This window comes from Zosterops lateralis, assembly GCF_965231275.1.
Source record: "Zosterops lateralis genome assembly, chromosome: 6".
Classification (NCBI taxonomy): Eukaryota; Metazoa; Chordata; class Aves; order Passeriformes; family Zosteropidae; genus Zosterops; species Zosterops lateralis.
Window position 1 is genome coordinate 54,797,667 of NC_139761.1, and position 14,870 is coordinate 54,812,536.

The following is a 14,870-nucleotide window of genomic DNA, read 5'->3' on the forward strand; positions in this document are numbered from 1 at the left end:
TCAAATAGAAAATTTCTCACAACCAACCCATTTAGACACACTCGGTACATTCCAGCACATCACATTATACCCCGAAATGACAGTGCCATGAACTTAAAAATGAACAAATCTATTATAAATTAGTGAGCCAAGTAACAGAAAAGATTGAGCAGCAAGAAAACTGATAACAAAACCAGTGTTTAAATATTCTAGTACAAGCCAACCATAAAACTGACCTGTGAACAGTGCACATAACTTCTCTCTTTTTTTTTTTTTTTTAACCCCCTTCTCTACTCTCACAATACACAAAGACCTGCTTTAAATTACTTAGGAGTTTATGATTTTCTAAATCACTTGCACAGTTTATTTTTGGATCTAATCTTGTGAGGTACTTAATATCAGGGAGGGCAGCAGTAGCCTGACAGGTTTTTCCACCCAAGAGCAGACAGTTTTGGGTGGAGCATGTGTAACAACCACAGGGCATGCAGAAAAGCATGGTTTTCTTTAGCAAAGGATATTTTTGTTCTGATGGCCCTCAGCTTCCATGGACTCTGATACTCTCAAGAATGCAGATCTTTGGAACTAAAGGGAAAGCACCCTTTGGAGTTTGGTTTTATAGCTGAACAGGTATCTGCTGTAAACTGAAACCTCAGGGTTTATTTACAATAGCAACACTAATATGAATGGACTTCTTAATTGTAAAAGTGAGGTGAAAACCCCAATCTTTGATATAACTGGAGATTTCTGCAGAATTCTCCTGTCTAAAGATCTAAGAATTTTGTTTTCAAACTTTTAAAAAATACCTTGAAATCATTATGACTCTCAGAGAAAATGATGACATTTCCTAGACTGTCTTTTTCTATAGGACTGCATGAGGCAGGACTGGGGACAGTGATAAACCCCAGAAATCTTCTCCACAAAACTGGAAATACCAGCAGATCTCAACAGAGAAAATGAAAATATTTATTGCTGCTCTGTCTCTCCTACTTTGTGTCAGTCTTAAGTAATAGAGTTAGCCTAAAAAAATCAATCACTGCAATCCATCTCAGTAAAAATGTCATCTGAAGATCAGGTATGCTTAGCCTATGAATGAGAGGGGCGGAAAAAAAGTCTAGTGGTTATTTTGGAACACATTTAAGGATTCTTCCATGTCTTTTCACTGTGATGAAGGACAAATTATATGTCAAAGCCCTGAATGCTGTGTTTTAAGGGTATCCCTTCAAGTTACAGTCACTGAGAACATTGTTTAGAATCTTAATTCATATTTTACTGCTAATTATTTACCAAACCTATAAAGCTGTCTACTCTACAATGCACAGCTTTGCTGTACACAGCAGTTAAAAATACACATTTTTCAATCAAAATCAGAGACAACATCCAAATTGTAAAATGTAACCTGACGCTCTTGCCCTCTCTAAACAGTCTAATAAATAAATACAAATAAATACTGCAGAGCAATAGTATAAAGCTTTCACCAACAGAGATATATTATTTAAGTGTGGCCAATAGCAAAAACTTGCTTTTACCTTTAGAAAGGGTATTTCAAATTTCTTGCAATACAGAAGAAAAAAAAATCCCAAACAAAAACCCAAATCCCTTGAAAATAACTCCTAAATTATTGTGATAGGATCCAGTATGTCTGTTACTTTACCAGTACTCACCAAGAGGTTTTCCAGTTTAAAGCTTTTTTAACAGGAGTGCTTCTATCTTTGGCTGTACCATAGGCAGATGCTGCAAATTAGCACCATCCACAAAATAATGAGAACATCAAATCTTCAGAGCACGAGGTAAAATGATATTTTAAAAAAAACCAACCCAAACCAGTCTTTCAGTTTCCCCTTGTTTTTTCCAGTTTGAACATCTAGTGCGTCACACATACAGTTGGGAATACTGCCATTCTTAAATTGCAGAATTATCTCAGATTTAAGAAGTTACTTAAATGAGGAGAATTTCTGCATGCTGTTTTGTCAATACCTACAAATGCATGTACAAAAAAGATAGGAGATGGTCCCTTTAAACAAAAAATATGCATGTATTACCAAGCAGCAAGATAAATGTAATTTAAATACACTCAATATAATATCAACTCAAATGTTGATATTAAAAACTCAACATTTTTTCCAGGTTTTTTATGGGATTATTCTCAGGGAGGTCTTTAATTGCTATACCATTCATCACACCCAACAATACAATTTGTGATGTATTTTATGAAGAAATTGTAAAGTTTGTCATAGTAAAGTCTGCCCTATAAATATCAATTGGGTCAGAATTACTATTTTTAAACTATCTTTTATCTTATTTTAAAGACCTTAATCTCTGATATACAGAAACTTTTTTGAGCATGTAACAGCTGTAAGGATAGTCACCCTTTTGATATTCCCTTATAATTTTAAAAAATGCAGGGATTTAATATTGCTTAAACTTCTTGTTCGAAAATACGCAGTGCAATAAAACTGATAAATACCTGAAAAATTAATTTCTGACATTGCATTTACAGTAGTTTTAGTAAGTGCTTATATGTAGTCATTAGTCAAATGACTCTTCCTCCACCAGAAATAAAGACTAACCCTATTTTTATGAGATGCTTCTTTTCTGACTTTTCTACAGTTGACCATGGCTTGGCTGTGCCAAAATATTAACAAAGCCACACAGAGATTCAGACTAACAGATGGAGAGTAAGGCTGTCTGAGAAATACTAAATGATGTCATCATGTCCCTCAGAAACTCTACTCTCAGCATTAAAATAAAATTCCAAGAGAATAATGGAGCTCTGATTTCCCTTTCACAGACCCTGGTGCCTATGAGACAGGCAAATTCAGTCCAAATCTGTATCCCAGAGATCCTTTGAGCTGACAGTGAAATGACTGTCTCTGGTATAAGCAAAAGAACTGCTTTAAAGCTTTTGATAACAAAATGACGTGTTTCCCAAATAAGCTGATTTCAAATTCGGATTCCTTCATTTTCCAGAAGACTGTATCTCTGTGATAGGGAATGCTGCTGAAAGGATGTTTATTTGCATGTGGCTGTTTAAATCCTGCTCAGCTGATAACCTGTAGATAATATAAAGCTTTCAAAGTGCTGGTCTTCTGCTCTTTCTTTCACTCTCTGCTCTTCTAAGGCACATACGAGTCTGTCCCTTTCTTCAACCACTTTCATCATCTCGGTAAAAATTTCATCCTCCTCATTCAGATCCATCTCATCTTTAAGGCTGTCTAAAACGTGACAAAAAAGAGCTTAAGAACCAGATCACTGTTTGCATTTTAGCTGTTAGTGCACAGCTTGAATTATCATTATAGTCAATGACAAATGCACTCAATAGCAGTTAGTATTGTTAAAGTTACAGTTCAGGGAAATTTTCTCCTGGATTTGGGCCATTTGAAGTTGACCATTAGGATTCCTAGGGTCTAGAGTAGATCTTTTAACAAAATTTAACTAGAAGGGATAGGGAAAGCACTACGTAATTATAGAAGCAATTAAGCTGTAGTTTGAATTTAGCTTCTAAGGTAAAAATCCCAACATGAAATGTAGTACCTGTAAGAAAATGGAAAGCATTTTTCAGAAAACGTACTGAAAACTGCCGTCACTTGCAATCCACATGCCTAGAACACAACAGGATATTTTGGGGTACTCAGTGGTATGGAACCACTCTTCTCCCAGCATTGCTCCTCCCCATGCTCCTTTTCAAATCCCAAATGAAAGGACAAGCCCAACCTGTAATCCCAAATACCTCAAAGCAGTCCCAAAACACTGGGGTAGCCATCAAATGCTGCATAAGAGCAGATAACCTCTTCTGTTTAGGTGACTGAAGAAGTTACTTTCCATTGCTGTCCACCATCAGCTGGACATTGCTGCCTGCAGAGCACAATTAGTGCAATTACACGTGCAGTGCTTCTGATCAGCTCAGTGTAGAACTGGGCAGGTCAGCTCAGCTTGTCTTCACCAGGAATCAGATGAGAAGACCTCACATTTTGCTGGCTGAGCTGCTCTCAGAGGGAGCACATGAACCTCAGCCACCCTGGTTCTTTTTGGAGCAAACAGGGTTGGCACGGTCTGTCCTGGTGGGCTGGAGCACACTGTCCCCTCTGACTTACCATCAATGGCCATTTTCTCTCTCAGCTTTTGTTCCAGCCTGCTTTGGTGGTCCTCCAATTCTAGCTCTTGGGCTCTGGGAGCAGCAAAAAGTATGTTAAAGAAGCAGCTTTTTTTCAGTGAAGACATGCATGTTAATATGATCTCAATTACAAGATTCTGCATTCTGTTTATCTGGTATTTTCTCCTCCTGGGCTGCCAACACTAAAAGGTTTGCCTGTGCCAACATCTCCAGAGCAGCTCCAGAAGTGCCAGTGCCACCTTTTACATTATGTATGGGGTTAAACTCCCACACACACAGCAGTGCCTGAGGCTTTGAACCATCTGTGCTTTGCTGGTGGCACCCACAGTGTAATTTTGAATAGGGCTGAATCCACACATGAAGGGCCTCACCAGGAGGCAAAGGATTTAACACGTGAACACATCCAGACAACAACATTTTGTGTCCTGCAGCACTAAAAGCAGCCCACTCTTGCCTTTTTAACTCACAGGCAGTGTGAGAAGAAAGCATTGCTACTACAGCACTCCATGACAAGGGGCCAGAAAGGCTCAGCCCCCAGCACAGCTGGGGATAAACTGGGGTGCAGCTGGAGCTCAGGGCTGGGCTGAGCAATAAGGAAATGATAAATGGCAGTGAGCAGCCTGCACAGGTGGGAAATTCAGGGGTAAGTTGGGATTGTTGAGGCTCCCATCACCTTCCCACATTGCCCACAAATAGTGGAGAAAATAGCTGGGAGTCACCTCCACCTTGAGTGTTTTTGCAGGGAGGTGAGGTGAGGGAGCTACAGCAAACATTGCTTCCACCAGCCACAACAGTGGCATCTGAGGTGGGTTTTATTTGCTTCTTGTGTTGGTGCAGCTGCTTGTTTCATGGCTGCAATGAATTTCTAGATCTTTTTTCCTATGTCCAATAAAAACAGATGAGTTTGTCAGACTATTTTTGTCCCTAGGAGAAGGTGCCCTGGTGTTCATTAGACCCACATTATGTGAAGGCAGAGCATCGCTGTGCCACATTGGTTCAGAGCATCATACAGAATTGAAATGTTTGAACCACATGAGAGAGAAGGACGAGGGGGCCTCAGCTGCAAATCTATGTTCAAAACAGGTTGTGGCTACTCTGGATTTTGTTCCTTAGCTGTCTCAAATGCAGCATGCAAGAAGGTGTTCAGGTGTGTTGTGAGTACATTTTTTTTTTCCCTCTCCCCTCCCCATTTTTAAAACTAATGCTTGTCCTTACTTACATAATCAGGAGCTCAGACTCATAACGCATTAATTTATTCTTCTCCATGACCAGCTCAAACCATTCATGTAGCATCTGATTTTCGTCCTTTGTGCCTGAATCTGTGTGAAATAGATTTAGATGTGCTTTACAGCTTTCTTTCCAATGCTTTTGCCAACTAAATTCTGCTTCAATAGTCCTCCTGTGTAAGCCTACATGACTTCAAATGGAGGTGGTTTTGCTGTATGCAACTTACCCCAGTAATGGCTGAATACAGCAGGTATGACATTTTTGTCTATTTTTGGTTGACAGTTGTGGCTTATTGCAGCTAAAGATGCATTGGATTTTAAAACACTTTTGTCCTAAATTTTTTCCTTTCAAATAATCACATAGACTTTAATGGGCACTATTTCTGTCTCTTAGCTCTGCCTTTGGGAAGACAGTGTCTCTGTTGAAACTGGGCTTCAGAGCTGAACTGTGTCTAGGTGGATATTCCATTAACACCACTAGCCTTCAGGATGCACACACCGGCAAGTAGCAACTTAATCCCTGCTTCCAGTGGACATCAGGCACAAATTTCCCTTCACTTGTCAACTGGCCTCTAAATCTGCATCTGCTTTGAATGACAAGTCTATGATTACTGGGTGGTTTTATAACACTTTGGGCCAAGGAATCACTGCTAGGCAGCCTTTCTCCCAAAAAGCTCACAGCTTGTCTCTGCCTTGCTGAAGAAAAGGGTGGATCTCTTTCACCGGGTAAGGACCTTTACTCTCCTAAAATACCCTCTGTACAAAATTCTTTGGCAGTGAACAACCCCTGGGTGTTTTAAAATGGCAAGTCAGAGCACCTATGGATTTCTTTTCCTTGCTGTCCTTTTTAACATCCTCATGACTTCACATTTTCCATTCATTTTTTCTCAAAACAAAGCCACCCCACCTCCCTTCGATGCAGAATTTGAGCGACAGCAATGGCACTGCCAACACACCTCCCACATCTGTTCTCCCCTTCCTGCCTGCTGCCACTAAATGGTGATCACTGGTGGGAAGCAAATATCTTACACTGCTCCAGGTTGAGGCTACTATCCAAGGGACACACTGGCACCTTCAGAAGCATAAAGCAACCAGCCAGCCCATGCTCCTGCCCCAGCCCGTGGTATTTGCACTCCCCACCACACTTGGAAGCAGAGAATAGCCAGATTTAGGATGAAGCAAAAGGAGTACTGCCAGCAGACAGGGAAACAAGCTCTCTCCTCCTCAGTCTTTACATCACAATGCTACATAACCAAGAATAAAATCCCCACAAACCAGCCTGGCGGTTTTCTGTGGATAGAAGCCTATATGATTTCTCCTACTTTAAGAGGGACTACACCTTTATTTTATATGACTGAGAGCACTGAAACTTAACCCAAAAGGTCTCAGGTTAAAGCTCCAGAGACACCAATTACAAGAGTATCATTTAACTAGATTACCAAGGGGAGAGACAGCCAGACTCCTGGGCAGTTCAGCAGTGTTTCTGATGCCTTTCTGTTGTCATTTTGAAATGTGCTTTGTTTTTTGCCCCAGGAGTTACCCTCTTGTCTCTATAGCTCCAGCTGCCCCTTAGTCTAAGGTCAGAGCCAGGGTCTGACTCCACTCAAAAGCAGCAGTTTAAAGCCCATCTCCTTGGGGCAGCAACAATGCCACCCAGTGAGGCCCTTTGGCCAATTCCTGAGCTGAGGAGGACAGCTGGGTGTTTGGGATCACCAGCCCCTTTGCGTGCCTTCCCCAGACACCATCATCCCAGGGAACCCAAGGCACCTCCTGCCAGCATTGGAGGAGTTCCCTGGGCCCCACACCAAGGACAGGAGTCACACTGCCATGGGTGCAGTCCGCAGTTTGTCATCAGGACTTGACCCCAACTGGAAATTACCATGAAACAGGAGGACAAAACTGTGAGAGAAGGCAGAGTAGTCTCTCTTCAATTCCTGCCTGATTCCATTACAACTTGGCAGTCATGGATATATTCCTGTGGGATCTTCCAGGTCAACAAGTGGTGATAAGAAGTGTCTTCTCAGAGTGACTGCGGGAGCAGTCCCAGTTTCTCAATTCAGGGATGCAGCATTAGTGTTCAGAGCCTTAGGTCTTTGTATGCCACCATAAGAAATGGTGGCATCATCAAAATTTGATCGATTTTACTGTCAGTAAAAACACCGCAGTTGCTGTAATGCATTAGTGCAGCACAGACACAAAAGGTTACTGTTCCATTTTTGTTATTTCCTTGTTTAGGCAAAAATATTCCTTCTTTTAACTTTTCCTCTTTACACTTTGAAAGCTCTGTATATCTAATAAAAGACTGTATTGTAGGTTGATGGAGGTAAGCAAAGATAATGCACTTTGCAAAAAAAATTAATTTTTGCACAATCCTCCGTGCAAGGTGAAATAAAAGTAGCTCTTGTTTTGCCTCCTCCTCCATCCCACTGAATGTCCCCTAAGTGTTCCCCGGGACATTTTTCCCCTGAGGTTTTCAAATGTTTGTTACTACCAATGTTAATACTTATTTGAGCCTGATGGTGTGCTTGATGCCTTCCAAGGGCATAACGAACCAAAGAAGCATTTTGGATAATGCAGATTTTGACAGATCTTTCTATAGGTTAGAGAGAAAACAGTTTGTGAGCTTGTTTTGTGAGCCATGTTGGCTTTTCCCTACAGCATTGCTAAAGCAAACCTTTCCTCCTTGTTTACCCGAGGCTCTGCTTACTGAGATCCATTTGAAAATCAGACATTCTTCTAATTACATCACAGGTATTTGTGTTTTTATCACTTTTGAGGGAATTGTGCAGGCTGTGGAGGAGTATTTACTGAACACTCCTCTTAAAACCTGAACCTTCTGTTCTCCAGATTGATGCTTCACTGTCCCTCCATTCAGTCATCACACAGTAGAAGGATCCTGGCCAGTTTGCACCTTTTTAGGTACAGTTAAAACTCCTATTCCTTATTTCTGCAGGCTTGCAACTGATTTCTTTTGACCCTGTTGAAAATTCCAAGATGCCTCAGATATGTTTTTTATGAAATCAAAACCTGGCTACAACATGTGCAGATATTTTTTCACCTTCCAAAGCATGGAGACATTTCCTAACATTCTCTCAATGTAGGCTTTCTTCTTTACCATCATTGTTCATGGCTTGTTTAGTCAACTGAGCCCTTATGCTAATTTCAGTGGAAAACGTGTTTTGAGATTTTTATTTCTGTATTTTCCTGTAGGCAGAAGCTCTCCATAAGCCTTCACAAATGTCAGTGGAAAACAAAGCAACGGTACAGCAGTGATTTATTATTTGATATTTTGAGGCAGGATAAAGGAAATAACAAAAATAGGAAAAATTATTCATAGGACTGATATTATTTCTCCTCATCTTTTTCAGATTTTTTTCAGGGAGTCATTTTTGGGTTGTTTTTTTTTTTTTTCTAATGCATGAATTTTTGTCACTACAATTAGAAGATCATCAAAACCTCATTTTGCTCATCAGTCTTCATGGCAGTTGTTTCGCACCCACGCATGTTCTCTTCTAATTCAGTTGAGGAGCTAATGAATAACTCCCCCTAACAAAGAGGCCATTCATCCCAGGCTTACAGAATTATTAGAGGAGAGTTGCGTAAATGTCACTGAAGACTGGTGTTTGCAGGCCTGCCTCTAAATTTGGTTATTCACAACCTTTGCAGCTCAATATTATTGCTGAACTGTGATCGTTTTCTAATTACCTTAATAATACCTATTAAATCACTTGAATTGCATAAGCGCAGACCTGCTTAAATACAACTTAACCTAATAAACACTGGTCATTCATTAAACAATAATGCTCATTATTTTTAGGAAGCTTGAACAGAATATTAAACTCACCAATTCCTGCATCATTACACATATGTTACTACGAGCAACAAAGCACTCACATTTTGTCTGGGGAACTCGTGGCTTCGTGCTTTTGCACCAGAAGAGTTATTGAGAGAGAGAGAGTAACATCCTACATTTCAGTATCTGCCCTATTTGTAACTGGCCACCTACACACAAACAATCAACAGGGAGAAAAAAACCCGTACTTTCACCTTAATGAGGGCAATCCAATTACCAAGGATGGTAAGAGAATGAGAAGCATCGATCTCTTGGCAGACAGCCTTCTTTAGGAAATGCGGTTGTCAAAACAGCAACAACAAGAAGTGGCTCTAGGCCATTTATCCTGTGTCTATCCTGAGAGCTAGAAGCTTCTTGTCCCTCTATATTTTTAAGGTTTCCAGAAAACAACCACCTTTATACAAATCAGAAGAAAGAAAGCTAACTCTCCAAATTCTCTTTTTAGCAAGACTTTCTCACGGGCGGTAAGGGGGGTGCTGTTTGATAAAGGGTTATGATTTCATTTAAGAAAAAGAGATGATAAATTTTTAAATAAAATTTGGAATAGACTGACATGATCAGTTCTAGGGAATCAGTTAATAAGGATGAAAAGTTGGGCAAATACTCTCTTGCTGAACTGATTAGTGCAGTGTCAGAATAGGGTTGAGAGCTGCTATGAAATATGGCATTAAAAAGGCCAGCATGGAGGGGTTGGACTGAATTGCCTGGTTAAGACAACAACAAGATCAGGTGCCAAAACATGTCTGTGCTTTCTGTGTTGTGCAACTGCCTGTCAGGAAAACAGAAGGCTCAGTTTTCTGAAGTGGAGGTAAATAAAGACACATTTACATTCAGGCTGTCAGTCCCTTCAGCACAGACCCACAGCCCCCTCTGAAGTCCCTTAGGGGCACAGTTCACACTCCCACCCCCATTCTGAGCCTGGCAGGAGCCTCTGGGAGTCTTCTCCCTCTGCTTCACCCCGTGTGTGCTGGGGAGCAGTGCCAAGGTTGGCCAGAGGCAGGATCCCAAAATCCTGGGTTCTTGGGAGTGTTGGCTCAAGTGAGGGGAAACCTTGCCTCTGGCCAGGGCCGGGGTGACACCCCTGTACCCCTGTCACCTTCTGCCCACTGGGGGAAATGCTGTGCTGTTGGGGCCTGTGTGTGTGCCTGCAGGCTGCTGTTGCTATAGCATGGCCACTGGCTCTAATCATATTAATGGCATTTCACACTCAAGGAAAGTCATTAAGGACTCCGTTACTAGGCACGGGCTGCTGCTGGCTTGGTAACTGAGATACAGCTCCTGGAAACCTCACTGGTCCCCTCCACAAGATGAAATTAAGCTCAGGATGGGACTTAAATACAAAAAAAAAAAAAAAAAAAAAAAAAAAAAAAAAAAAAAAAAAAAAAAAAAAGAGGGGGGTGGGGTGGTGTTGGGAGAAATGTAAATTCAGGTTCAATAGTGTTGTCAATAATTCCAAATCTGTGATAACCAACAGAAAATTTAAAGCATTCAATGTAAAAGTGCTGGAGCAAACAGAGAGTTTGAGAAAAAGGTTTATCAATAATTTTTGTCCTGCCAGTTAATTGTTCCTTTACAGATTTTGCACCAAACTATTTCCACGACAACCATTAAAACCCTCTGGTTCGGAACAGGTTAAAAATCCCACCACCAAACAAGAGAAATCTGCTTTGTGTACCTGCTTCTCCTCTTAGTTCTCTCTCCAGTTTAACACCAAATTTCTCCAGAGCTCTTTGTCTTTCCTCCAGTTCTTCTAGCTGGCGCTGGACTGCCTGCAAAAATGTAATGATAGAAAAGCTACAGACCCAGCTTCGAAACTCAAAGGCAAGAGATGGTCTCAGTGCTTAGAGAAACAGCTTGGAAAGGTCTTGGAGGAGTCTTGGCTCTTGCTGGTTCATTGAGTGTACCAGGCACCTGAGCAACTTAAATATACCACTAGGTGTCCATCACAATTTTATGTGAGTATCACAGGCACCAAAAGAACCTCACTTTTTTTCTGAGTTTTAGCTCTCCCATAGTAAAAGAGAGATCATAACATTTGTGTGTCTCCTCACAAGGCATAAAAAGTCACTACTTTCATATTCAGGGACATATATTCTGAGATATTACATTAGTAAAGCTCATCTAAATAGGGAAGGTTTACAGCTGGAAAATTCTGCTGGCTATTTTATTGTCCATGGGATTTCGTTTGGTTTGCTTTTATATATCACCAGCTTTGGACCCAAAAAGAAAAGGCTCTAATAGCTAATATGTGACAATTCGGTGGCACTTCAGGAAGGATTTATACATCCATTGTCCATTCCCTTTGAAGTAAGATTTTTAGAGGTGTGGGGGGGATAAAAAGCATGAAACACCTTTAAAGGTTGAAATGTCAAAGACAGATGCTCAGCAGTTCCTATTTCAGGGTGTGTTAGGGCATTCCAAGCCAAGCCCTCAGCAACAGCCTAACAAATACAAAAGATCATTCTAAAAGTTTGGACTTGATTGTCTCCACAAAGCATTAAAATAAGAGTAGTCACATATGCATCTAATGTTACCTTGAGATAATTTCCAATTCTCAGATAAAAATTAAAACATAGCTTCTCTTCCTTTGTATTAAATAGGATACATCTGAGATCAGATTGTGCAGAAGTGCATTTACAAATCTTAAACTCTAATTGGAAATAATAATACACCAGTAGAGTCCAGAGCTTAGCATTTTCTGAAGAGCAGGGACTGTATAAAATGAAGTGACTTTCTTCTCATTAGGAAAAAAAAAATATTCACTTTTGTTGTTGTGGCAGGGAGAGACCCTGTATTTTTGTATCCTCCTGTAATGCACAGAGGTAATGGCTGATTTTCTTATATTCTACGGGGTTGATGTTATTTCCCTTTTCTATCTCTTTCCCTCTTCTCTTCTCATCAGTCACTATTTCCTCTTGTTCTTCATGTCCATTTACAAAACTATGATCTCTGGAGACTGACATGGATTTGTGCCCCAGAGAGATGCAGGGCCCTGCCACATGGACCTTCCTCCTGCTGCTGCTGGCTGGGGGAATTTCAGCCCAGAGGGCTGTCAGCCACACTAAGGAGTGAGGGGAGGTGCAGAGCCCATTTTGGGTACCCCTGCACTTACAAGTCACTCTTGGGAGACAAAGGGGACATCTGCGAGCTACATTCTCACCTGTGCTTTGTGAAGCCTCTTCAGCTCCTCTTGTTTAATCAACTGCTTTGTCTCCTTCTCCAGCTTCCTTCTCTTTCTGATAGCCCTTTTTGTCTATAAAAGACACAGAGGGGAAGAAAAAGGCAATCAAAGCATAAGTATGCCATTGCAGCTTTCCTCAAAGCTCCCCCAGCATGATGGAGCTCCCCCCAGTTGAAGTTGGAACTGACTCCTGGGGACAGTCTGACCCCACCCCCTGCCCAGAGCAGGGGGAGCTCCTGCAGGCTGCTTGGGGCAAAAGGGAAACATCCATGTAGGAACATTTACATGTGTTTGCTATGCATGTAAATGTTGCTACATCATAATAAATCATTACAAGCTCCTAAGGCAACCCTGAGTGAGTGTCAATAAAACGTTTCCAAATCACAAAGCTGACTGTGAGCAACACCCCACTATACACAGGCTGAGGAAAGCGCCAGTTTAAGGAAATTTGACTCATTTCCACTGCTATAGCTAGAAAGTGGTAAATTCACATAATGGGACACTACCTGAAGCCCTATGAAACCTTCCCTAACACCATTTCTCTGCTGCATTACAGAGATTTTTGCTTTTCCCCAGGGCACTTGTTGCTGTTGTCAGGAGATCAGGACAGCACATGCTGCAGGGCTGGGCAGGGAATCACCTGCCATTGCTCCATCTTGCCTTTGACCCAAGCTGTCCTGAAGTGCTTCAAGGCTGTGGTGTTCCCATTCTTGAGGGGGCAGGATACATGAGCACCATTGACTGGACAATTAAAAAAATTCACCAGCCAGGAGGTCACTAAAATTTTTCCCACCTAGTTTTGCCAGATACAAATGGTGGCTCTGGCAAAACAGCAACCAGAACTGCCATGAAAAGGGATGGAAGGAGGCAGCTGAAAGTAGTACACTGAGTGGGGAATGTGCATCAAAGCTGAATCACTGCTGTTGCTCATGTGCAACAGCTGACCCTTCTTCCCATTTCTGGCAGCTTCCCTGGAGCTCTGCCTTCTTCCTGCCTGGTCCTGCCCTCCCTGTGACTGCCTGAATTGCTGTTGCTTTTATCCAATTTGCTCCCATGTCTCCCTTCTTTTCTCTATTCTATTTAAACCCTCTTTAATTCACCATAACATTATTGTACTATAGATTGTCTTTCCCGTGACAGGAAAGATGAATGAAGAATCCTGCCATCTCAGCACATCCTGACACAGAGCCACTGGGGACAAGTGCTGCCACACATTGCTGTGCTTTGGTTCCTCTGTTTCCATTCAAAGTCCCACTTACCTTTCATATCTTTCAGTGTTTTTCAGTACTTTGTTTTCCTTCCTCTTCCCCCCACCCCCAAAGGCAGCAAATCAAAAGGCCACCTCATACTATTAATTACATTTACTGATAATCTGCACAGGAAAGAGATAAACACATTTCTGAGGAGCTATTCAGACAATAAAAGCTGTGTTTCTTTCCCATCAGAGCTGGGTATGAAGGGTTCAGGGTGCTGTACCCCCTCGGCTCCTGCTCCTGCAGTTTCAGGGTACAGGGCCTGGGTGTTTATCCTAATCAGCACAAGTGTGTGAGCCACAAAGAGAGTGTTTTCCAGGCAACCTGCCTGCAGCGCTTCTCAAATCAATTTGTATTCTCCCAAAGGAAATCTGCATCTGTTTGGTTTATTTTTTTCAATAGTTTGCTTGTTGGGCCACATATTAAGGTCGCTTAAGAATCAGCTTCAAAGTGGCTTCAGTGAAACATGTCTGTTTGTCAAATTAGGACCTCCTCTGTCAGCACTGGTATAACCTGGGGGAATTGAAGATCCAAAGAGGTAAAAGAAATGTTGATGCTCATCTGTCTTAATGTATTTTCTCTCCTTGACATGTAACCTCCAACGTTCGGATCCCCACTTCGAGGAATTGCTGCGTGTTTTAGATCAAAATCATATGATGAATTTTAAATACAGCCCAGCTAAGGAAAAAACCTTTCTGTTTCCAACTCAAGATTACCTTGGGGGTTAATGAAGGCTTAGATTCAAATTCCTCATCAGAGGATGAAGTAGAATACTCAGTAGCTTGTCTTCTGACAGGTACATGTTCATACCCTAAAACACAAAACCAAAATGGTCAGTGAAGCAAAAGATACTATTCTTTTAACTTAAACAGACACTTTGCACCTGCCCTGAGTTCTAATTAGCAGCACCTAGAGCAATTTGGAAATTCAGCTGACTGTGCTAATTAAATTTTTGATCCCTGTCAAAAACTGTCTGGCCGTATATTTTATTTTATTTTTTTCTAGGTACTACAAACAAATAAATTAATTCCTTGAGCACCCTGCATGTAGCACGCTGTTCTGAATGCACTCAACATTCATTAAAATGTATATCTGAAGTTAGCCATATTACCCAAATGATTGTATATAGCTCACTATAGAGCGTAATTGAATGCACAGAGTCTGAGCCAGCTCTTAAACAAATTACCCTTATGTGGCTTGTAGCATCTGGCACCCATTTTTACTACATGACATCTGCTCAGTGTAAAATAGTTGGCGTCAGAATGTC

At 41.3% G+C, this 14,870-nt stretch overlaps 1 protein-coding gene across 1 annotated transcript in view; it reads right to left on the bottom strand.

The window, feature by feature from the left end:
• MICAL2 (microtubule associated monooxygenase, calponin and LIM domain containing 2) overlaps positions 1 to 14,870 on the bottom strand; it is a 117,852-nt gene continuing 102,982 nt past the window's right edge. The window contains exons 31-36 of the mRNA XM_083864309.1: positions 14,320 to 14,414; positions 12,330 to 12,422; positions 10,845 to 10,938; positions 5,310 to 5,409; positions 4,071 to 4,144; positions 1 to 3,191 (exon numbers count right to left, since the gene is read on the bottom strand). Of these exons, the coding sequence (XP_083720435.1) occupies positions 3,007 to 3,191; positions 4,071 to 4,144; positions 5,310 to 5,409; positions 10,845 to 10,938; positions 12,330 to 12,422; positions 14,320 to 14,414 (641 nt within the window). The 3' untranslated portion in view covers positions 1 to 3,006. The remainder of the gene's footprint in view (positions 3,192 to 4,070; positions 4,145 to 5,309; positions 5,410 to 10,844; positions 10,939 to 12,329; positions 12,423 to 14,319; positions 14,415 to 14,870) is intronic.